This window comes from Eumetopias jubatus, unplaced genomic scaffold (genome assembly GCF_037043125.1).
Source record: "Eumetopias jubatus isolate StellerSeaLion01/CBP00866 unplaced genomic scaffold, mEumJub1_p1.0 scaffold_13, whole genome shotgun sequence".
Lineage (NCBI taxonomy): Eukaryota > Metazoa > Chordata > Mammalia > Carnivora > Otariidae > Eumetopias > Eumetopias jubatus.
In genome coordinates this window covers 28,362,715-28,387,663 of record NW_028274819.1, presented here as the reverse complement: position 1 = coordinate 28,387,663, position 24,949 = coordinate 28,362,715, and the positions used below count along the sequence as shown (strand labels likewise).

The 24,949-nt window shown below is 42.1% G+C and overlaps 1 protein-coding gene across 12 annotated transcripts in view; it reads right to left on the bottom strand.

Moving 5' to 3' along the window:
* The window catches only part of WT1 (WT1 transcription factor), a 46,211-nt gene that overhangs the window by 7,718 nt on the left and 13,544 nt on the right, over positions 1–24,949 (bottom strand). For 6 of the 12 annotated variants that reach the window (XM_088017435.1, XM_088017436.1, XM_088017438.1 and 3 more), the window contains 3 exons: positions 21,324–21,401; positions 20,241–20,291; positions 2,262–2,358 (listed from right to left, as the gene is read on the bottom strand). In XM_088017435.1, coding sequence (XP_087873561.1) covers positions 2,262–2,358; positions 20,241–20,291; positions 21,324–21,401 — 226 coding nt within the window. The remainder of the gene's footprint in view (positions 1–2,261; positions 2,359–20,240; positions 20,292–21,323; positions 21,402–24,949) is intronic. The other 6 variants (XM_028087738.2, XM_088017437.1, XM_088017440.1 and 3 more) reach the window with 1 other exon arrangement.

Here is a 24,949-nt window from a genome sequence, read left to right as displayed (position 1 = left end):
ATGGGTACGTGTATGGTCAGTTCTCCATGACAAGGTGCTAAGGGGACACAGAAACAAATTCTCCTTCCGGCTCTCAGGATCAATGACTCATGGACAGGAGAAGTGGGAGTGCCCCAGAGGCCACTGAATCCTCCTCATTCCCTTACAGATGTGCAACTCAAGACCAAAGTGCACATCCATGTTTTCTGTTAAGACCCAGAACTGCCTCTGAGCTTAACCCATCCTGTGCTCTGTGCATCTTCCACACCATGCTTATAGTCTAGATTCTATTTCGCACTGCCTTGCACTGTGAGATCTTTTTTGAAGGAGAAGTACTGTGGTGACATACAAATTTGCTGTTGATAGGCCAGAGGGTCTCAAGGTCAAAGGGTGGCGTAAATTTAAATGGCGAGCCAGCTGCGTCTGACTATCAGACTCTAGGAGAAAACGAGTCGGTGGTGAAACAACACCTGTGAGGTCTGGAGTCTATCAGCAGCCATGACAGTGAGTCTCACAAACTGGGCTTTGTGGAAAGGAAGGCAAAAGGGGCTTCTTCATTTCTTTTGGTTCAATCTAGATGCAGCACACACACCAACAGGATACAAAGTCGCGTTGTCAAGGTCAGTCAAGGACCCTGGTGGAGGATGCCAGGAGGAGAGACTGGGATGACTTCCTGTACCTCCATCAGATTTTGGCTTTTTGTCACCCTCACCTTTATTGTCACCCTTGGAAGGTTTGGGCAGAGGGAGCATGCTGTCCTATCACCATGATGCTCCTGGAAACATAAACCAGAACATCTCAGAGCTACCTGCGCCACACCTCATGTGGGGACCCGGCTCGCACACAACTTACTTCTAGAGTACTGACTATTCTCGTGAAAGTATCACTGCTGTCACTCATAAGTGAAAGTCACAAATGCAGACCCTTGGTAACCATGTCCGGTTCTGACCTCCCCAAAGAGGCTCTGCTGAGGTGGTCTGCCATGGACTTTCCCAAATTCTCCAAAACGTTTCCCTTTTTACTTTACTTCCCTCACTCTCCTTGGAGACCCCTCCCCCCACAAACTGTTCACGGCCCTCTGTCTCCCTAAGAAGCAATGCAACACGGTGCTTAAAAACAGGGGTCCCGGAATCAGACAAGACTCATGTCATGACTAGCTATGTGACTGTGGACAAGTCACGCATCTTCTCTGGACTTCAGTTTCCTCATCCGTAAAATGGACGTAACGGTACCCACCTATAAAGGCACACTGAGGACTAAATGGAAAAATAAAATACAGACAAGGAAGAACCTTAAATGCATATTGCTAAGTGACAGAGGTCAGTCTGAAGAGGCCACAGACTGTATGATTCCAACCGTACAACATTCTGGAAAAAGGCAAAACTATAGAGACAGTAAAAAGATCAGTGGTTGTCGGGGAGGAGAGAAAGAGCGGAGAGATGAATAGGTGGAACACAGGCATTTTTATTTTTAGACAGTGAAACTATTCTGTACTATAATGTAATGGTAGATGCGTGGCATTATGCATTTAAGAAAACCCATGGAGCCCCATGGCACAAAAAGCCAACCCTGATGTAAACTATGGACTTTTGTTAACAGTAATGTTTCAAAAAAATAATAATGTATCAATACTGGCTCATCAACTGTAACAAGCGTATCATACTGAGGCAAGATGTTAATAATAGGGAGGAGGGGGAAGAGGGAGGATCCAGGAACTCTCTGTACTTTCTGCACAATTTTTCCTTAAACCTAAAACTGCTCTAAAAAATTAAGTCTTTGAAGACAGAAAGCCCGTATATAAAATTCAGCACACTGCCTGGCATATAGAACGCATCCGGCACCCACACGGTGGTGCTGTTATTGTCATTATTTACTGTTATTAGAAGAACACTTGGCAAGAGAAGAGTCAGCTTCAGGCATTGGACAATGCAGACCAAGTCGAGGGTCTGACTTGGAAGCCAAGGGTCCAGGTCATTCGTTGCAAGAGCTGCACAGCCCACCTGGAAAGGTGAATTAACCAGTCAAGGGGAGAGGGATGGGGTTCTGCCAGAAGCATCTTGGACTGAGTCAGGAACAAGGCCGTGGTCACAAGGACCTGTGGAGAGGAGGCTGTCCTCTCTGCCCTAGTGGAAGTGGAGAGGTCCCTATTGTCAGAGGAGCCTGTAATTAGGACCAGACTTGCCATGGCCACATGGCCATCAGCAGGGAAGAGAAAGGCTGTTGAGAAGGGAAAGAGGCATACAAGTCCCCTTCCAGCGAGGCCCCCCCCCCCGAGTTCTCACCTGAATGCCCCTGAAGACGCCGTGGGTGTGTATTCTGTACTGGGCGCCGCAGAGGATGGGCGTCGTGTGGTTATCACTCTCATACCCTGTGCCATGGCTGCAAACACAAAGAAAGGACAAGGCTCAGGTCGGTCCACAGGTACCATCTGGAAGTGCGCATCTGCAGCAGAAGGAAGGTTTTTAAAAAGCTCGCAGGACAAGGACAGTTGGCTTTTGCGTCCCTCCACTGGGGCTACTCTGGAAACAGGCCTCTGTGAAGGGCGGGGCTGCTCAACCCTCGAGTCCCCACCACGAAGCCCTCCCTCATGCTCAGGTTCTCACAGGCTGGTCGTCTGGGTCTATGCCTCTCAGACAAGCTGGGAAAAGTCACAGTGGCAGGATTTCATCCCCAGCAAGTTGTTTACCATCTAGCCAGCAGGACTGACAGCTGGGAATATCTCAGGAATGAGCAGATACCTCAAGTTCCACATTAAGTGCAATGGATTTTTGTCGGCACATCATGACTCAGTTTTTACCAGATAGCACCAAGAAAGTGATGACAAAGAAGAAATGGCACATTCTCAGAAGTGGGGATTACACATCTGTGGCCCTGCTGCACTTAACCTACAGATCAGTTTTCCAGATCAACTTAACTCTTTGCAGGCAACCCGTGGTGTCAGTGGACGCTGGATAATCCTACCCAGCATTAGACTGGCTAGTCCTCTAGTTGGGGCTCAGGTTCATCTTGGGCTGCCAGCGAGAGCAGAGGGCTGTGGAATGCTGAGAAGAACAACTTGGAAGAAGTGAAGACTCAACAAGTATTCTCTCCTTTAGGTAAAAGCTGGTATCTATTCTGCTGCGCTTTTACTTCCAAATGAGGCAGAGTAAGGATTCTTAGCTACATGGGAAGCACGTTATAATCACATCTAGAATCAGCACAGGGAGCTTTTATGAAATGCCTCTGTAAAATGGTGCAGCTGCTTTGGAAAATGTCTGGCAGCTCCTCAAAAGATTAGACCTAAAGTTACAATATGACCCAGAAATTCTACTTCTAGGTATATTCCCAGGAGAAATGAAAACATGTATCTACAGATAAACTTGTACACATTGTTTATTAGCAGCATTACTCATAACAGCCGAAAAGTGGAATCAACCCAAAGGTCCATCAGCTGATGAAGGGATGAAGGAATTATAGTATCTTCATAAAAGGGAATATTATTTAGCAATAAAAATGTAGGAAGTACTGATACATGATAATGTGGACAAACCCTGAAAACAGGCTATGGGAAGAAGTTGGCCACAAAGGACACACCTACTGTGTGATTCCGTTTACACAGAATGTCCAGAACAGGCAAACTCTGTAGAGACAGAAAGTGGATTTGTAACTGGCTGCCTAGGCCTGGGGAAGTTGGGGGGAATGGGGAGTGACTGCTGAAAATGTCCTAAAATTGTGGGAATGGCATGCAACCCTCTGAATACACTAGAAACCATTTATTTGTATACTCCAAATGGGTGAACTATTCGGTATGTGGAATTTATAAAGCTGCTTTACAAAATTAACTCTGGGGAGTCATGGGGTCCATGTACTGTTTCCCCTCCCCTCAAGCCTCCAGGTGTAATTAACTTGCTGTCAGGGCTGAGAACCTCCGCCCTCTGCCTCTGTTACTCTAGAGACGCCACGGGTCCCAGTGTAGAAGGCAGGTAGCTTGGCCGATCGGCCCACTCCAGCTGAGGGTGTGCAGAAACCCTGGGGCTGGCTCCCCTCCACTTCTCCAGGGGAGAGAATCCCAGCAGGGGAAGGGTGTCTGCCAGGATGACTGACTTGTCCACACGTCCCACAGCCACAGCAGCTGTGGGGTTTCACACTGAATTCTGGCTCCAAGCATTTTAGAAACAACTGCCTGTCTGCCTTGCAGAGAGCAATGATAGCCGTTTGGGGAACTGAGTGGCAGTTCTGCTCGACTGAACTTACTACACTTTGTCTCCATATCCTCCAGGTGATTTCTGACATATCTGGGGGTAGGGGGAAATGTCCCGAAGAACTAAACCGGGGTTAAACATGCAAGAATTGGAAAGAAATGCCAAATCCAGATAACATCTGCCTCTCTGAACCTTAAAATGTAGTTGCCAAGAAAGAGGCCTTGTCTGCTTTCCTTACAATCATGCTCTATAGACCGTGAGGACGCCAAGAGCTGATGACAGTGGCCATGTGGTAGCAGAGAGAGGACAGGACAAGAAGGATGCTGCCAGAACATTCTGCCTTGAAGGCTGTGAAGAGATGCTGCCTCTGCTCAGTTTAGTCTCTGCATGGAGCCAAAGGTGACACATTTTCTAAGGCTGAGGGATCTCTAAGGGACACGACAGAAATCTGAATTACTTTAAAGTTGTGCTATCAAAGGGTAAGAATTAGGAATCTCTTATTTTGGCAGCTAATAGCTGGATGTGATGTTATTTGGGTTCCTGGCAGGCATAGGAAATAGGCTTCCCTCAAAATACTTGTCCCAGGAAAGGAAGTGCTGCCCCACTCACCGGTAATGACATGATCCTCAGAGCCAGATGCAGCCAACACACAAAAGAAGCAACCAGAAACAAGACTGTACCTGCCAAATACGCCCTTTGCTTCTTCTCCCAGGTCCATGAATAAAAACTACAGCTGGGCCCTGCCTGCCGGCGTTGGCGATTCCAGAAGACAGACGACACATCAGTGCAATTCCACACTCGGAAACCCTGCAAACCAACACCCTTCCCCGTGTGGTCTGCCCAAAATGCTGAGTACAACCCACAAGCATTTCATATGGTGACCACTCTCTCTGGGTAAGTGAAGGAAAGCAGGTTGGTGGTCTTGGGACCATACACTAACAGAGGGAGAAAAGTCATCTACTGCAACCCTCATTCCAAACTCCTGTAGCTTGTCGTCAACAGCTGGAAATACAACTGCTGGCAAGTTTTTAAGGCAGCCCATTCCATTGGGGGAGGGCTTTAATCGTGAGGAAATGAGGAAAGGCCTTTCTAAGCCCAGCTAAAGTCGGTCTCTTCCCTTCTGTCTTCTGGAGAACCGCAGAGACTGTGTGCTTTACAGCCATCTCTGTGGGTCCCCTCTGCTCTGCGGTAAACTCGGCCTCGGAGACAGAGACCAACTTGCTCCTCTCTGTATCCTCTCAGCCCGGTGACTGAAGGCACGTAGTCTATAAATGTTCCACGAGAAGGACTGCATCTAACTCCTCTTCCACATGACAGTCCTTCAGGTATTGGACCAGGTAGAGAGCTGTGGTTCTCTCAGTGATTATGACATAAACTGGTGTCTGATTCCTTTCCTATCTGCATCACCCTCTTCTTGACCCCCTTCCTTTGTTAATTCTCTCTCAACATGTGGGCTCGAAATGGACCCCAGTGCCCCCAGGAGAGTGCTACTATAAGGGAGCGGGGGGAGGAGGACCATCCGTAAACACAAAAACCTTAAGAATTGGGGGTGTACCATAAATGCCTTCCCCAAAGGGATTCCACTGCCAATTTTTCAAAATCCGTATGCTAGTCAAACACAATGCATTAGGCTCACAGGCTGTCAGGACTCGATGAACACATCTAAGGGCACATCACTTCTTATCACTCAGGTCACGATGGTCCTCAGTCAAATAGAATCCTCAATGTCCAAGCATGAACCACCGTTAAGGCACGTATCTCCAACCTTGAGCTTGAAGATACGATTTCTTTAACTGCAGTTCAAGACTACACATTTATCCTTCAAATTCCATTTTATTTCTTTTAGCAAGTCATCCCCAACTGTTGAAATCTTTTTTACTCAATTTGGCTTCCAAAACATTTGCTTTCCATCCCATTTCATATTATCTCTACCTTTGAAAATCACCTTTTCGGTGATTTCATTTTTAAAAAAGGGAGGGGGAGAATATTCCTTGCTGTTGTGGGGAACTATTATATTTACAATGCACATAATCATTTGCTAGTATCAGGAAGTGATAGGATTCTAAAAGTTCTCTCTGTGAGGCAACCTGGGGGAAGCCATCATAGAGAATCTAGTCATTTGGATGGACAACTGTTATCAGCAGGACTTAATCTGAGACAGATTGGCTCAGAATGATGGTGGCTGCCATTGGAACAACAGACCCAGCTACTAGCTTAGATGGTCAAGTAAAGCCAAGCTTTTCCTCCAAGAGAATTAGTCTTAAAAAGTTCCACTGACTATGCTGTAGATGAACCAAATAGGAGTGAAGGCAGAATTTTTAGAGGTCTGGGGCCATAAAGCCTTCTAAGAAGGGCAAGGAGCTACCACCCAGTGAAGAGATTTCTGGAGCCAAAGATGCACTTTCCAAATAAAGCAATCACAAAGCTCTGGACAGTTGTGGGGTAAAAATTTATCATGACCCAGAGACAAGGTGTTATTATTCATGGAGCAGCCCTAGGATGGAGTGTGAATCCCACCAGACTGAGCAATCAAGAGACCCAAACCTCCGTAGGGTAGAAATGTTTACAGTGGCTAGATCTACCTTCCTACAGAGATAATGAGGAGGAAAGTAAGTACTCAGCTCTTTCAGCCATGGACCGGCAATTATATGAACCAGGTGTTGCCAGATCTTTCCATTTTCCAGAAAAGTCAGAAATCAAGATTTTTATATGGGATCACTTCAGCTATAAATTCTGGCAAATGGGGCGCCTGAGTGGCTCAGTCGGTTAAGTGTGGTTAAGTGTCCAGCTCTTGATTTTGGCTCAAGTCATGGTCTCAGAGTCATGAGATCAAGCCCCACATCAGGCTCCATGCTCAGCAGGGAGTCTGCTGGAGATTCTCTCCCTCTTCCCCCCGCCCCTGCTCTCTTTCAAATAATCAACCAAAAATTCTGGCAAATAACTGAGATTTTATAGAATCACTGTCAGATCAGACAAAATATCTCTGGCCTGAGGGCCACCAGATTGCAGCCTCAGGTTTAAAGGTTGTGCAAAGAAGTTTAAGCTACAAACTGGAAAATTCCATCTTGGTTTTGTTGCCTCCTTCCACACGGCAACAAAGTAGAGGTGGGGAAGCACCTGATGCTTTGAAAACTGAATATCAGAACCTTCTAAACTCTTGAAAGCTTAAAAAGAAGCTACTTGTACAGCAGACATGGCCAATGCCATGAGGACAAAATCCAGAAGCACTTATCATCTGCAAGTATCAGTGGTTCGCTCTAAATTTCATTGGCCCACTTGCAAGTAGGTTTAAACATTGAAGCTATAGGCAGAAAAGTGTGAATTCCAGCAAATCAGTTTCCTACAGCTGCTGTAACAAATTACTACAAATCTGATGGCTTAAAACACAAATTTATTCCCTTACAATTCTGGAGATCAGAAGTCTAAAATCAGCCTCCCTGTCCTAAAGTCAAGGTGTGGACAGGGCTATTTTCTTCTGGAGGCTGAGGGGAAAAGCTCTTTCCTTGTCTTTCCCAATTTCTAGAACTTGCCTGCATCCCTTGGTCCCTTCTTCACATTATTCTAACCTCTTGCTTCCTTCATCACATCCCCTACAACTCCTCTGTAGTCAAATCTCCCCGTGTCTTCTTCTTATAAGGACACTTATTACATTTAGGGCCCACCCAGATGATTCAGGATGATCTCCCCATCTCAAGATCCTTAACTTAATCACACCCGCACAGTCCTTTGTGCTATATAACGCATCATTCACAGGTTCCAGGAATTAGGACTTTGATATCATTGGGGGTCATTATTCAACCTCCCATACCAAGAGAACCAGACTTACTCAGTTTCTTGCAGATACATTTGAAAGAGTTAAATTAATCTGGATCCTTTATCTCCAGATTAACCTAGAAGATTAGTCCAAAAGAGAAATAGCAACTCCCCATCGGACCATTATAGCATCAAATGAGACTAGGTTAGTAAAGCACACTGCTCGGCACATGACAGGCCCTCAATAAATGTTCACTGGGACTTAATAGTAAGACCTGCATTTTACAGCAAAGAATATTAAGATTTAAGAAGACACTGAGTTATCTGCCCAAAGTCAGAGAGAAGGCAAGTGGCAGAGATGGGGTTTGAGTCCAGGTCAGCGCGGCTCTCTTCCTTCCAAACTAGCTAGGCAATTCTGGTGGAATAAGCCCATCCTGGGTTCACTTCTACCATCAAGACCCTTGACTAATCCCCAGCTCTTTTTTCTAGTGGCATGAATGAAATTCGGCTTGCTGAAGGTTTAAAATGTCGTGGGAGTGGGTAGGATAAGAAAAGGCGAGCAGTCAGGAGGAACAAGTCAAGATACTCTTCAGGACACTCAAGCTTCTACTCTGAGGCATAACATTCATTCTGGTATAAGGAAAGCACAAAGCTAGCTGATGGAAATGGCCTACTTTCATGCGACAGAGCAACAATCAAAACTGAGCACAATTTTTACAAAAAAAAAAAATTCTTTCCACCTAACAGGGAAAATAAGCTGAGCAGAAACAGTTATCAGTAGAGCCTATGCCGCGTCATCCCTGGTGGCGGTGTGGGCTGTCCATTTTCCTAAACAGCTTTAGGATGCATAAAAATGTATCCTGAGAAAGTTCGCTTTTCCTAGACAGCTTTAAAATACATAAACACATGTCCTTCGAGTTTGCAAAAAAGAGAAGAATGTCCCTTATATAACACAAATTATGAGCCCTCTTCATGCTAAAAACTTGTACATCGAGGTCTGGCCCAGAAAAAAACTTGATGTTAGAAGAGTAGCTTCTCTAGAAATGATTAATTTTGATATTCCACAGGCACAACAAGATTAATAAGAAGGAATTGAGGTTTTACAGATGAGGAAAACCAGAGCTGCCCTGAAATCCCTTATCAACAGAAGAGGAAGAAAAAGAAAGAAGGAAAGAAAGAAAGAAAGAAAGAAAGAAAGAAAGAAGAAAGAAAGAAAGAAAGAAAGAAAGAAAGAAAGAAAGAAAGAAAGAAAGAAAGAAAGAAAGAAAGAAAGAAAGGGAGAAAGAGAGAAAGAAAGGGAGAAAGAGAGAAAGAGAGAAAGAAAAAGAAAGAGAGAAAGAAGGTAATTAGCATTTGATACAAATATTCAAAAAGGGGAAACCTCCACCTGTGACTTCTCTCTCCCACCTCTAGTCCTTGGCCAGGTGAGCATCCCCCCCATCTTCACCTCTGTCTTCTCACCTCTGCAGAGTTAAGCAGGTTGAAGGAAAGCACCTGGGAAAACTTCAAACTCTTGCATATCCAGAAAATGGAATTTACCCATCAACCCCTCTTCTCTGTCCATCCTTGATACTCAGGCTATATCTATGAGATGCTTAAATGCTTGATTCCTTTTGGTATTGGAAATAACACTTTGCTGCAAGCCTTGAGAACCATCACCCCTGTCTAGTGGGCCACTTTTGAGGGAAAAGGGTATTGGAACCATGTTCAAAGAGTGTGCATCCTTAAAGGTCAAACACAAGAGAGGAGGCTAAACACACCACTCTTGCTAAAAAAAAAGAAAAGAAAAAAAAAGAACCCAAATCTAAGCAAGCCTCCAGATCTAACTACCTATTTATAGGCAATACAGGGGATGGAAACCTGAAGTTAAAAGGCTGTAAGAGCAATCTGCTGAATCCAGATTGGAAGATACTCCACTGGCCAAACAACTTGCTGTCTCCAACTTATCAGTAGCATGAGAAAAAAAAAAAAAAAGAGGAGTTAGGGGTTAGAAGGACAGTTATAGCATAAAAGAGACTTAAGAGAGGACAACCAACAAAATAAAACCAAGCCCAATGAAACAATAAGCCTCTGCACAAACGCTCAGCATTCACAAAGATGCACCATGCATAGAGATAGTTGGACTTGAACTAGAGGACTTGGGGTCAAAAGAACAGGAACTTCCCCCAGGAAGCCTTAGTGGTCACACCAGAATTCGTAGGTTGAAAAGCTTTACTGAATGAAAATCTAATTTCCCTGTAGCCAGAGTATTTTCAGAACTCACTTTCATATCCACTTAGAAGATCTGACTTGGGAAAATGAATATATATTAAATTCTCTTTCTGCACAAAATCAGAGGTGGTGGCAACCTAGCACAATCACCTCTAGCTCAACATGAATGCTATTTTTATTCTCTGCCTGAATGTGACATGCTAAGGGCGATATTTAAATAAAATTCTGCACAGACATCATCAGCAAGGCCTTCTAGCCATTCTCTTTTCTTTGTGTAATTTCATTGTTTATAGTGGGAATATAACAAATCAATGGGAATATATAAAAGCCAAAGGATTATTCTGTTCCTGAGAATATACAAATGATGGCAGTTTCTTTTATGAATCCAGCACAGAACCTAGAACTTAAAAATGAATCAACCAAGTTAAATTTGATTGAACTTAAAAAACAAAAACAAAAATATAAGGAATGTCTGCAGTCTGCTAGTTCATGGTATAAAATTCCTCCAGAAGTATAGTCTACAGAAAACAACCAGCTATTTTTTTACTCAAAAAATCTGAGTCTTCCTCCTCCCCTCAGGTGTTTCATTTCAGTTCAGATCTCAAGAAAAAGATGCATTTTTGACTTTTAACAAAAACCTAATCTATCTGGTGTCACTTTTAACTAAAAAGTATACTATGACAACTCTAACTATTGTATCTTTTAATGAGTGCTTTTCTCATGAACATTAGAAAGAAGGCTCCATCCTTCATTTATTCTCTCTCCAGGTATCATACATCCCTATAGGCAAATAGCTCTGAAGTTATCTGGAGGGGAAAAGGGCTCATGCCACTTTTACTTTTACTAACTTTGATTTATTTATTTATTTTTAAAGATATTTATTTATTTACTTACTTACTTATTTGAGAGAGAGAGAGAGTAAGCGGGAGGGAGAGGGAGAGAGAATCCGAAGCAGACTCCACACTGAGCAACACAGAGCCTGATGTGGGGCTGGATCCCGCAAGTGCAAGATCATGACCTAAGCTGAAACCAAGAGCCAGACACCTAATGGACTGAGCCACCTGGGCGGCCCCTAACTTTGGCTGTTTTAATTCTCTATTGAGTATTTCTTGTTCTGCCCACTCCACATCCATCCCACCTTCCTCTGGAAACAGGGCCCTTTTCCTTTCCACTTTTCTTCCTCAGATTCCAGGGGTAAGGACATGCTCAGGACCTGGCCAATCAGATCACTGAATTCTCCAGCCACATGACCCAACCCGGGCCAGTCAGAGCCTTCCCTGGGTCTTTTGTTGAAGAACCAATAGAGAGGTATTCTTGTCAGGCCCAAGAATGTAGATGCCCAAAACCAGAGCTATTTTTGTTACAATGGAGAGAGCCTGTCTGGGAAGGCAGCCAGCACAGAAAACAGGAGAGACAAGAGACAATGAAACTGTTCTAATGACATCGTCTGAGCCCCTGAATCCAGACATGGGGTTTTAAAATACAATACAGTTGAGATACTAAATTTAAATTTCCCCTTTGACCTATGCCAGTTCAACTGGGATTCTACCACCTGCTATAGAAAAAGTCTTGATCCATACCTAACCTAGCAATTACCCAAAAGTCACTGGATTTATTTCTTCAGGGAATTTCTCAAAACATGGTATCTATAAATGATTACTGGTCCCTTCAAAGTATTACCTTCTGGAAGATGCCTACTGGTTCTAACAATGCTATCATTACCAAAACCTAGTTTGTATTCCTCTTTTGAAAGTTTCTTTATAGTCATGGCTCCTTTGTCTTCACTTCACTTCTCATGCAACCTGGTCATCAGCTGCTGTTTAACAGGGGACACGAGCTGCATGGGTAACAGCCTGACAACAACGCTTGTATAAATCAGCCCTTATGAACCACTGAGACTTCCTCACCACTCGAAACAGTACACAAACCTCCTCCAAGTGACATTTTCCCTCCTATTTAACATTCAGAGCAGAGCTAAGGGATATTTTAAATATTTAAATCCAGTTTCTTAGGGCACCTGGGTGGCTCAGTCGTTAGGCATCTGCCTTCGGCTCAGGTCATGATCCCAGGGTCCTGGGATCGAGCCCCCATGTCCATGTCAGGTTCTCTGCTCAGCAGGAAGCCTCCTTCTCCCTCTCCCACTCCCCCTTCTTGTGTTTCCTCTCTAGCTGTGTTTCTGTCAAATAAATAAATAAGACCTTTAAAAAAATAAATCCAGTTTCTCACAACAGTTTTGGAGAGAACACAGTCCAAAAACTCTACAATTTTACTGGCCCCTACCACTCGGAAGATGATTTTTCAGCATGACTTTCATTCCTGCTTCAACACACACACACACACACACACACACACACACACACACACACACAGGAACTGTATTTTCATAGACCATCTCAATCAGACCATATAAGAAATCTCTGGATCTCTCCTTACATGTGTCTGGTCTTGAGGTGATGGTTTATCAGAATCCCAATTTCATCTAACTCACTGGGTTCGCTGTTCTCACAGACTTGGCTCTCTGGCCGGAAACTGCTGCTAGATACCAAGAACATCTGTCGAGATCCACATGAGACAAGCCCTGCCCAGGAAAGATGGAGCAGGTGCTTTGCAGCCTGGATTCCTAAAGGCTCCTACCCAGCTTGCTTGTACACTCTTGAATCTGAAAAAGTTTACTCAACTATGCTCAATTACATAAAAAAAACTGTCCTCCCTAAAACACCAGGATCAAGCACGGGGGCTCTTAAGATTAAGATGTCCCCTGCTTCTCCAGTTGAAACGGAGGCTTGCAGGTGTGAAGGCTGTGTGCCTAATTATCTTTTCCACAGGTCCCACCCTCCAAACGAATGTTAGTAACACCACAGAGTATTTCAAGGTGAAGACACAAAGGAAAATCCTTGTAACATATTCATGGAATCACACTCATTCTCAAAGAAATTTTGAAGCCAGAGGCATTACTGCTAAAAAGTTCTGAAAAGGAAGAAATTCAAAATGGAGACATCTGACACAAAACAAGACTTGAAAAAAATGTTGAGGAATGCCATCCACGTTCTTTTAATTTTTTTAAGATTTACTTATTTATTTTAGAGAGAGTAGGGGGAAGGGCAGAGGGAGAGGGAGAAAGAAACCCAAGCACTCTTGGCACTGAGCCCAGGGCCTCATGCGGAGCTCGATCTCATGACCCTGAGATCAGACTTGAGCTGAAACCGAGAGTTGGATGCTTAACTGACTGCACCACCCAGGCACCCCTGCTATCCACATTCTTGAAGAAAGGGTTAGCTCTTTTTTCCAAAAGTCAATCTTCTCCAAAATTAATTTTTAAACCTGGTGCAATCCACTCAAAATTCTAATTGAGACTTAAAAAATAAACTTGTTGTTTTAGAATTATTTAGATTTACAGAAAAATTTCTAAGATAATATAGACAGTTACCATATATCTCATTACCAGGTTCCTCTCTTACTCACATCTTACAAACAAATGCACAAATAAGTGCATTTGTCACAATTAACAAACCAATATTGACAAAGACTTTCTTTTTTCTTTTATTTTGTTTTTAGAGAGAGAGTGCCTGTGCATGAGCAAGGGAGGGAAGGAGCAGAAGGAGAGGGAGAGAGAGAATCTTAAGCAGGCTCCACGCCCAGTGTGAAGCCAGATGGTGCTGAAATCATGACCTGAACCAAAATCAAGTCAGACGCTTAACCAACTGAGCCACCCAAGCACGCCAATAAAGACTTTTTTTTTTTGAAATTAACAAGATGAACCTAAAATTCATCTTGAAGAATAAACAAGAGATAATAGCCAGAATTAGTTTGAAAAAAGAAATACAATGCTAGGAAAGTTTTCGATCAGATATTTAAATAGTCTATAAAATTATAGCTAAGAAAATAGTCTGATACTTGGCAAAAAGAATCAGACTGATCAAAAGAAGAGGGTAAAGCATCTAGAAATGGACCCAAGGAATTTGACAGGTTCCAAGGATTGATAAAGAAAATATTTGAAGTTAATGACAAAAGACTGGATTGTTCAAAATAGTTTGGGGATACTGGCTAGTCCTCTAGAAACAAATCAAGGTGGAATCAAATTGCCAAATAAATTCAAGATGAACTAAATGTTTAAATATAAAAAGTAAATTTAAAAAAATACCAAGGAATACCAATAAATAAGAAATTTTTTTTTAAATCTTGGGAAAATCCTTTTAGACATGACACTAAAGCCAAAAACTTGAAACCATAAAACAAAACTGATCACTTTTACTATAAAAGTAGAAATTTCTGACAGGAAAAAACAAAACCATTAAGAGACAAAATAAAATCAGAGAAAATACTTGCAGTACATAGGACAACCAAAGGGTTAATATCCTTTTAAAAAGAGCCCTTGCAGATCAACAGTTATTGGATGACCTATCCCAGCTCTTAGCTACCCAGTGGCCAGTTACCCATCCATGGAGCCTCTTCTCTCTCAAGGACAGTGTTCCAGCATATTCTATCCTCTCCCACCAAGTTTTTCCCTTCTTGATCATTCTCATCAGTAAACAAAAAGGCAGGTACTTCTCTCTAAATATAAATAAATAAAGCAAGACACTAACCAACCACCTTCTCCTGACATTTATCCTCATTGAGCTAGAACCCCATTTCTTTGCTCCTTTTTGCAGCAAAACTCCATGCAAGCGTCTTTGTACAAGTGTCTCCGGTTTATCCCCTCCTAGGATGTCTTAAACCCATCTCTATCAGGCTTTCCACCTCTCCCTCTAATCTTCCCAGAGACAACTACAGTCACTAGTTCAGTAAATGTTTCCAGGAGTTTCTCTCTGCAGATATAAACACATCCTAATAAAAATTAGTGATCACTGGGTGGTAAAATAACAGATACCTCTTTTCCTTTATGATGTTTTGGTACTGGTTTTATGTTTTAAATACATAATAAGCCTGTGTTACTCTTATAATTAAGGGGTAAGACTTGTTTTCATTTTGATCAAGTCACCATCTGAGCCTTAGGAACATTATATGTGTGGCTTTGCTTTTAAAATAAAAAGTTAGAGGGCACCCGGGTGGCTCAGTCGGTTAAGTGTCTGCCTTCGGCTCAGGTCATGATCCCGGGGTCCTGGGATGGAGTCGGGCATTGGGTTCCCTGCTCAGTGGGGAGTCTGCTTCTCCCTCTCCCTCTACCCCTCCCCCCTGCTTGTGTTCTCTCTCAAATAAAAAAAATTCTTTAAAAAAAATAAAAATAAAGAGTTAAAAATAAAGCTAGAGTAAATGAACCTTTTTAATTTAGTAAGAAAAAAAACTACTCAAATATGCAACAGACCCTCAATTCAGAGAAGTGTTTAGACAGATGACTTTTTACTAGTGTAGCTTCCATGTCAATATTTTCCTAGCTGGAGGTTATGATTTTTTTCTTGGGTAAATAACAGGAAGAAGGATTCATGGTGAGTAGAGGGTCTCAGAAGGGTACAAGAGGGAATCACAGACATGAGAGGTACAAAATATTCCTTTAGGTCATGAAAGACATCCTCCACACATCTATTATACTTCTCCCCCTCCAACACACACACACACACACACACACACACACACACACACACACACACACACACAGACACCTTTATCGACAGGCTAGAATCCTACTTCATCTTTCTGTGCTGAGTCCATCATCTTCCTCACATCCATCTTGGACCCTTCACCACCACTTTCCTCTACTTGGTCTCTTTGTTCTTCTGATCTGAACAAACCTGTCATTTCCCCTCACCTTTACAAGATGAAAATGATTCCTTGCTTAAAAATAGAGACATAGTGTGGAGATGATGTCTATAAAGCCCAATGTAGTTTTTTAAATGAAATAGTTTTTAACAAGTTAAGAATATTTTCAAAACACTCTCTTGATAGTTGAAATATAGAACTTGGCAATGGCTTACAGAAGTTGAAGCCCAATCATTTGCTATAGAAAAGAAAAGGACACAGATGTGTATGTCCGCATAGAAAAAGGTCTAGGGGCCCCTGGGTGACTCAGCTGGTTAAGTGTCCAACTCCTGATTTTGGCTCAGGTCCTGATATCAGATTATGATATCTGTGAGACGGAGCCCTGCTTTGGGTGCTGGTGTGGAGCCTGCTTTGGATTCTCTCTCTCCCTCTGTCCCTCACCATGCCCCACCCCAAAAAAGAAAAAAGTCTAAGTGCATGCAACATAATATTAACAGTAATTTCGTCTGAACTACTGGGGGAGGGGGCAATTTCCTTCCCTGTATAGTTGTATTTTCTAGGTATTCTATAATTTATATGCATTACTTAAATAACTTAAAAAGTTACATATATTAGTTGAATACATGCCCAAAGAGAAAGGTGAACAGCCAAGGAGAGTTGAAACAAGTAGCGTGGAAGTGAGAATTGAGGGCAAAGAAATTAAGTCCAATCCAGGTGTGAGGAACAGGAGACACAACTCAAAATCAGTCTCCATCCCCACCCTGCCAACCCAGGAGTCCCGTGTTTGTCTTGGCAGTATGGCTAACAGATCCAAGTGGAATCCAAGGGAAGACCAAGAACCACTTTCCTGGCATAAAGGTAACCATTTTTAAAAAGAGAAATTAACAAAATTTGCTGGGGGTGGAGCTGGAGGATTTCACTCAGGAATGCTGATATTCACAGAACTATTTCTCTCCACCTTTGCTCTGCATCCCAAGCTCCAGGAGCCACTTAAAAGCAGGCTATCTATTTTCAAGAAGTAAATCTTTTGGATGAATACCTTATGTTTATGAGCTGGAATGGGAAGGTGCTGGGCTGTGTATCGGAACTCCCAGCCAGAGAAGACAGTTATCTCTTTTGGCACAGGTTCTCAGGGATGAGACCATGTCTAGCAGGGATTTTCTCCAGATTCGACAGCCTTGGCCCTACCAAAACGCATGTCTTTGTTTTCACCATACATCAGTCATCGTGAGTCTTTCGTTTTTCCCTTCAACCATCCACAGGTCAAATACTGTGTGTTCCCAACAGTCTGTGAACTTCTTGGACCAGCAAAGGGACATTCATTCTGCTCAGCACTCCTTTAACATTTCTATTGTGTTCGATTTCCCACTCCCCCTGCCCAACTCCCCAGAGAATAACTTCTTCCTTGTTTTAATAACTTGGACCACAGTCAAGGTTGATGTGTTACTCCATTTTGCAGGATATTTTCTTCAGAAGAGACAAAACAGAGACTAACAGAGTAGCTGTGGCTTGTGAGCAGCTTTAGTAAATCAGTGGCCGTTAAGAACACACGGGAAAGGCTTTTAGAGAAGTAAAAATCAGGCAACGAATGCAAACGCACCATAAACAGAATTATTCATAAAGGTGGACTAATGCTTAGAAGGAATCCCTGGCAATTTTCTCTCCCAGTGACCCACTTAAAAAATCTAGTTTCATTTGTGAGTGATGAAAAGAGTCAGAGTTAAGAAAGTGGGTTCATAAAGTACCTTCTCTGAATTAAACTGAAATATAATACTCTCCCATTTGAGGTCATAAAAGTAGTTCTGATCCCAATGGGCACACAGAGATCAGAAAATGAATAGAGGAGGAGAGAGGAGTAAATCAGGGGCTAAAGTATCTCCTCCTCCCCATTATATCATGTTTTCATCTCATCTTGCCCATGCTCTCCCTAAAAATCCCATCCCCACCCATTGTAATAACACCGCTCTCTGACATCTAATGAAAGATGTCTCCAAGGACTTGCTTAGGACACAAAGAAAAAACCTGATCCTTTTTTAAGTAAAATATTCGAGGAAAAAAGACATGAACAAATATTTAATGGGGGTTTATCTGAAGTTCATGATCTTTTTAATAAAAAAAATTGGGATAATGTCTCATTTTTATGAATGATATGGAAATTATCTTTTTTCTCCAAAACATGAGGCAAACCTCCAGTTTTTCTGTTCTATATCTACTGGGTCACCATGATTCTTCTTACCATTGACTTCAAAGTGTCAAGACACTAGCTATGGATTTAAGTTAAAAAAAAAAAGCTATCTTTCTTCATGGAATATTTTTACTCAAATATATTTTCCATATTAACAGCGTTTTCATACCATGACAAAAGGAAGTGAATATGGCATCAGAGAGAAGGATGACGCCTACCCAGATTGTGTCTCCCCTGGAGAAAAGCCCAATTTTCTACTGGAAAAACAGATTCAACTGAATTCAGTTCTCAGAAGTTCAGGAGCTTGGAGGAAAGAGCTAAGGATTAGCCATTTTTAAGAGCCATAAGAGAGGCAGACTGTGGGTCATGACACATCAGTGTGTTGTAATGTCAATCTCCACATCACAACAAGCATTTTATAGTTCACACTGGCTCAGTGAAGAGCCTGCTTCTCCCTCTCCCTCTGCTGCTCTCCCTGCTTATACACTCACGTGCTCTCTCTCTCTGTCAAATGAATAAATAAAATCTTTAAAAATAAATAAATTAAAAATAAAGTTCACAATGCTATGTGAACTTGGATTAGGTGGCTTAGTCTCTCCACCCTCCTCATCTGAAAGGTGGACATCCCCTAGTATCCTAGGATTGTCATGAGGTCAAAGGAGAAAACATACATAAAGCCCCTTACATGGGGCCCAATAATGTTAGCATCCACCCTTAGATAAATTGTCAAATCATAAATGGAAGCAGACATTAGTTGACTTACAATAGATTCTAAAGGGATAAATCTGCAGCATGAGAGAAGACGTTAGTAAATTACACAATCGCAACCTTGTTCTCCAAAGAGTTGCTCTTCTGTAGGACTACCTATTGGAGACATTTTATCCTTTTCACTCAGCTTTCTGAATAAAAATAGTGTTCAAAAAATACAGTTTGGTTTCAGAAATCCTTTTCCAAAATGTAAGCATCAGACTAATAAAAACTCTTCTAGTTTCTTTCTTCCTTAAGGTGGATTGAACAAAACAAACTATTCACATTTTGTGCTTTATCTTCACAATATAACTTCTGATTTCTCAGCAAGTGACTAATATCATGTATCTAAAGACCTTAAAAGGTATCAAAATTATCTCAACTATGGAAAGACCCAGAATCAAACACATGCCAAGATGCCCTATCTGTAATTTTTGTAATTAAGCAAACAAACCTTGTACTCCAGCATGAAGAAATTTTAAAAATCGAAACATACTACTCACTTCACAATCAAGTTATATCTGCTCTTGGCATTAAATGTGGAGACAGTGTCTGAATTCTGAGAAGAAGAGAGAGAAGAAAAGGAAGGGATCCAGAAAGAAAGGGTAAAAGCAAGAAGCCAAGAAACATCGGACAAGTTGAGAGTAAGTAGAAAGACAAAATGCTGAAATTGCCAGCAGTCCTTTGGACGCAAGTGTGGAGAGAAAAAATTCAAATCAACAGGCTTCTTTTGGGTCTAAAGAGAGGAAGTTGAGATTTGGATAAAATAGCAGAAAAAAATGGGGGCTGGGGGTGGAAAGAAGGATCTAACAGTAAGTCCTGGAAGATTGAAAAACAACTCTGCTGATCGCTGAAGGATGATACAAAAGCCAGGACTGAGCCAACAAAAGAAAGAAGGATGAAAAGAAGGAGACCAATTCTGGTGTTCACGCAGAAAAAATAAAGTCAAAAGAAACGGCTACAGAAGTGTCCCAGGGTGCAGCCTATAGGGCTGGGGAAGGCACAGATGTTTGAGAACAAAAACAAAAAAAAAAAAAGTTTTTCTAAGAATTCTGTCTACAGACTTGAGGTAAAAATTAAGTTCTCCCTAAGAGATTTAAAAGCAAATAGAGAAAAAGCAAGTTATATATGCCTGAAAGATTTGACTGATCTAACAGGAAGATGTATAATACCACAAATTTAGTGTTTGGTAAAACATTCCAGAGGAAATGAGCAGAACTCCTAGTGCATCGTTGTAAAAGCGGTTTTCTAGGAGTACGTTGATGAGAAATGTCACCACCTCCATTTTTGCCCACAATATGTCTACAACAAATAAGAGGGAGAGAGGGGGAGAGAGAGAGAGAGAGAGAGAGAGGGAGAGAGAGATCCTTCCCATCCCATTGCACCAACTGCTACTCTGATTACCCACTGTCAATGCTAACTCCTGCATCGCCCCAGGCGTCAACAAGGCCTACATCATTGGCTTTGCCATCATGGTATTGTCCACTCACTTGCTCTGCCCTTCTGTCCATTTCACTGAGCTGGAGCTCCCAGCAGCAACTCTAGAAGAGAAGAAGAGGTGGGGAATGGGGAATGGAGCATGCGTGGCTCTCGCAAGCTCCCAGATCCCAGAATCCAATGAGAAGCCACTAACACACAGAGATGTGAAGCTAGTTGTCTCGTCCAGAGTGTTGGACTTAAGTCTCCAGTGCCACTGGATGGAAGGCACCATAGGGAGGCTGGAAAGAGCCTCTGCTTTGGAATTAGATTCAGGCTTGGAATCCCACCTCTACCACTTAATATGATGTGAACTTGGGAAGTTACTTAACTTTCTGAGTTTGATTTGCTTATTTGGAAAACAGGGTAACCATACCTAAGCCTTACAGTGTTGTTAGGAAAAGTAAGTGAGGGGACTGAGAAAAGCACCTGCTACATTACGGGGATGTCACTGGAGTCATAGCCTAATGCCCACTGACTCAGACTTGAGAAAGCGAACAGTGAGTTCTTGTACTGTTGAAAGCAAGTCCCACCTGTTTGCCTTTTAAAATTTCCAGGCGCAAAGAATCTCCACTGCCTATGTTGTGTGTTCTCCTCATTGTGACTGTCTACAGAGCATGAAGAAAACCCGTTGGTACAATCAGGTATGAGCACATCTGACTCAAAAGTGTCCCAATCATCAGCACTCAAATACGAATTTGGATCCTGGGCATTATAAACTGAAAGTATTTCTCGACAAGATAATGTAATAGTTAACATCTGTGATGTCAGTAGCAAAACGAACATTAAATGAGGTTGAACTAACACAATTTTGAAGAACTCTAAAACACTCAATAAGTAAAGGCCAGATTACTTTTTCTCAATAGTCTCAACTCCCTTGTTGCGGACACACACAAAAATCCCCTATTTATATTCCTGAAAATTTAATACTGAACGCAACCCACCAACTGGGGGAGGGAGGAAAGCAGCTTAAATCTACAGAGAGCCATGACTATTTTTCTAAAACTGCATTTTCTTCGTGAGTTATAAGCGCCTTTAAAATGGTTCAAACAGGTGTATGTTTTTGTTGAAGGGCAATGGAACAGAGAAAACCTTACCCCTTTAAAGTGGCTCCTAAGTTCATCTGATTCCAGGTCATGCATTCAAGCTGGGAGGTCATTTGGTATAAATTGTCACTGTTAGAAAAACATCCAGAATTAGAAACAAATAACTACAAAGAAATATACAATCATTTCTTCAAAAAGCAATGGCGTTTTACCTTTTCTTTGCAGCGAAAGCCTCCGTGTTTTCCAAAATGACAGAATATTGAGTCTGAAATGATTTTCATTTCATCCCACTGATTCCTGCACAGTTAGTTATTCACTTCACACAGAGCAGGAAGGACGTGAGAGTAATCTGGAAGCCTTTAAAAAGCCTTAGTATAGCAAACACTGAAGTTTCTGAAAAGGTATTAAACCTTTCAGGGGAAGAGGCTAAAGGGAGTGGAACCCTTGAAAGGCAACACAGGTTGGGTAACTCAACATTAAAGTTAAAAGCCTGGAGCTGAAAGTAGAAAGATGGCAGATTAATTATTCGTGAAAAGGCCATTAAGTTGTTTTAATCGAAAGGACATGTATCATGTAGATTATGAGGGTCTGAAAAGTCAAAGAGTGATGGGTGGTGGATGGTCTAATACTCAAGGATGTGACAAGCAAAAGAAAGTGGATGGTAAAGTCTATGCACAACTGAAGGAATTCCTCTTTAGAAATTGTATAATCCTGGTACAAGTTGAATGTAGTTTAAAAAAAAAAAAAAAAGCCCCAGCCCCAGTTCTATCAAGCTCTAAGAAGGAAAAATAATGGATGATCATTTACATTAAGACCCCAAAGGAGAAAGTACACTACATGTAAACCAACCAAAAGTTGTTCTCTCCTCTCCTCATATTTATCTCATTCCTAGAAAAGCAGCACATAAATCAATTAGCAGAAAACTCCTTAATTACCAAGCTCTATGGGGAAGACATTCAGTCTTGAACTGAAATGGTTAATTATGAAATTTGAGACCCAAGAGATGAATGGGCTGTCTTCAAACCCTTGGTCTAAACACATTACGGAGGAATACCTTTCCTCTGCCTTCATGGAAGCAGAGAAAGAGAGTATCTTTCAGTGTCTAACGTGTGGTATCAGACCCCAAACCTAGAAATCTCCATCTTGTGGTGGCATGCCTTCAGATTGCTTCCTCGGGCAGAGGCAACACCCAATTTTAATTAAGAGAAGGTTTTGTCAGGCCAGCCAAACTGGGAACTTGTGGAGAGGTCAAGGAAATCACGGCAACTCGGGATAAATGGATGCTGTGCTCCCTCTAGGCATAGCTTGATAAATCATGGCAGAGTGCCTCTGCCATTCGTATAATCACTCTGAAAATGATTTGGAACTCCTTCGTGGCGGGCACACAGGATAAGGGGAAAATCAGATTCCAGGAGGGAATTTTACGTATGAAATGTGAAGTGACTTCAAGCTCAAAGTATGGTGTCCTTTCATTAGTCAGTGTGTATCTGGACCCCATCATTCATCCTCAGATCTGACTGGCTATTATGCTACTACAATATCCTACATATCAATGAAAAAAAATGATTAGTTTCTCCTGCAGCTTCTCTATTTGCACTAGCGGCCCGTGCTGGTCTGTGCCACTACGTTTCGCAATTCCACAAATTCTTGCTGTAAGGCCGATGTAATTAATTTCTGAAGGACCCCCAATTTTTATTAGAAGTGCCAGCCCTGCTGCATTTAACACAGAAGAGTTTCTTGAACTTTCTTTGGGCTGACAGCTCATTAATAAGCAGCCTCCTCCACAATCTCTACTGGTTTTTGTTCTCTCGCGCCTTTTCATCAAGCAATCCATTTATTAATCTTGCCATTAATCTCAGCCAACAGGCATTGTATTCCCCAGGCAGCTCTGTATTTTTGTCACTGATTTTTAAAAAATTGTTCACCAACTAAAATCACTCAGCTCCGGTTGACAATTTTCCTAGGCCCTATTGAGATGTGGGATCTTTCTGAAATGATTTCATCCTTGCATAAGACTAAGATCATAATTTTCAACACGGTCAATGAGAAGCAAGATGAGGGACAGAAGCTTGTGCACATGGGTTAGTGAGTGCCAAATATCTAACTTTATGATTCAGGAATTTTCTCACAGACTTAAAGAATAGTCCAGTAGATTCCTAAGGGTCTCTATAAGGAAGTACCCCAAAGAAAAAATATTTTTAAAGCCATTTTCTCAGCCCCCAGGAAGCAAACTTTCTCAAATATACTGTCTATGTCTTACATACGTGTGTCTTCCTAGTGTGTTCTTAACAAATATTCTATACTGCACAGTATGAGAGCTACTGCTCAGAAACAGTTATTGAGCACTTGAAATATGGCTAGTGCCATACACTGAAATAAGATTTTGACTATTTTTTAAAAGATTTTATGTATTTATTTGACAGAAAGAGAGAGGACGAGCTGGGGGAGGGGCAGAGAAGCAGACTCCCCACTGAGCACAGAGATGAACACGGGTTTTGATGCCAGGACCCTGAGATCATGACCTGAGCCAAAGTCAGATGCTTAACCGACTGAGCCACCTAGGCACCCCAAAATTTTGACTATTTAAAAATAGAATATTTTAAAAATTAATTTCACGGTCTTATTTTTTTTAATGCAGCTACTAACAAATTCCGAACTATATATATATAGGCTTACGTTGGTTTTATTGGATAGTACTGCTCTATAAGTTTTAGGACCTTGAGCCAATCAGTTCAGTTCTCTGTACCTCAGTTTTCTCATCTGCCAAATGGAAATCTTTTTTTTTTAAAGATTTTATTTATTTATTGACAGAGAGAGACACAGCGAGAGAGGGAACACAAGCAGGGGGAAAGGGAAAGGGAGAAGCAGGCTTCCCACTGAGCAGGGAGCCCGATGCGGGGCTCGATCCCAGGACCCTGAGATCATGACCTGAGCTGAAGGCAGATGCTTAACGACTGAGCCACCCAGGCGCCCCTGCCAAATGGAAATCTTAATCTCAATTGGTCTAACTTTACAGGGTTGTTGTAAAGCCCTAAAAGTAGCTCTTTGATAATACAATATCAGATAATACATTTTAGATATATATCAGATAATACATTTTAATTTTTTCTAATCAAATTTTGCACAGTACTTTTCACGCATCCTCAGTATGCCCCACAACTTTGCGAGGCAGGTATAGTAATGATCCCCATTTATCAGAGGATGACTGGGGCTCAGAGAAGTGCTTGGCGCCGGCTTGCCTGATGCCCCCACCCCACCTGCCGCACCCCTCTGAAGGCATCCTGGCATCATTTGGCCTCCCAGCTCATCCTCTACCACTTAAAGAACAGTAGTCATAACGTAACAATAATACAGACAAGTCTGGAGGTGGAAGAGAACACGCTCCAGGAAGCAAGGTGACCTTCTCTGTCTCCAGAAAGTTCTAAGATGCAAGATGCCTGACACATCCTTTTCAGCTAAGAATAGTATGCCAAGATCGCAGGAGGAGCTCCACTTCTTGTTTTAGGGTCCTGATAGCTCAGCTTGCAAATCCTCGTGAGGGGAGAGAAGATGGGAAGGGTGATAGGGAAGACGGACTTTTGGAAAATCTCCAAGCTACGAATAGGTTTCCTGAGTCCCGTGATAGGATCGGCGCACCATTTTAACCACATCCTGCCTTCTGCTGGCTGGGGTTCTTC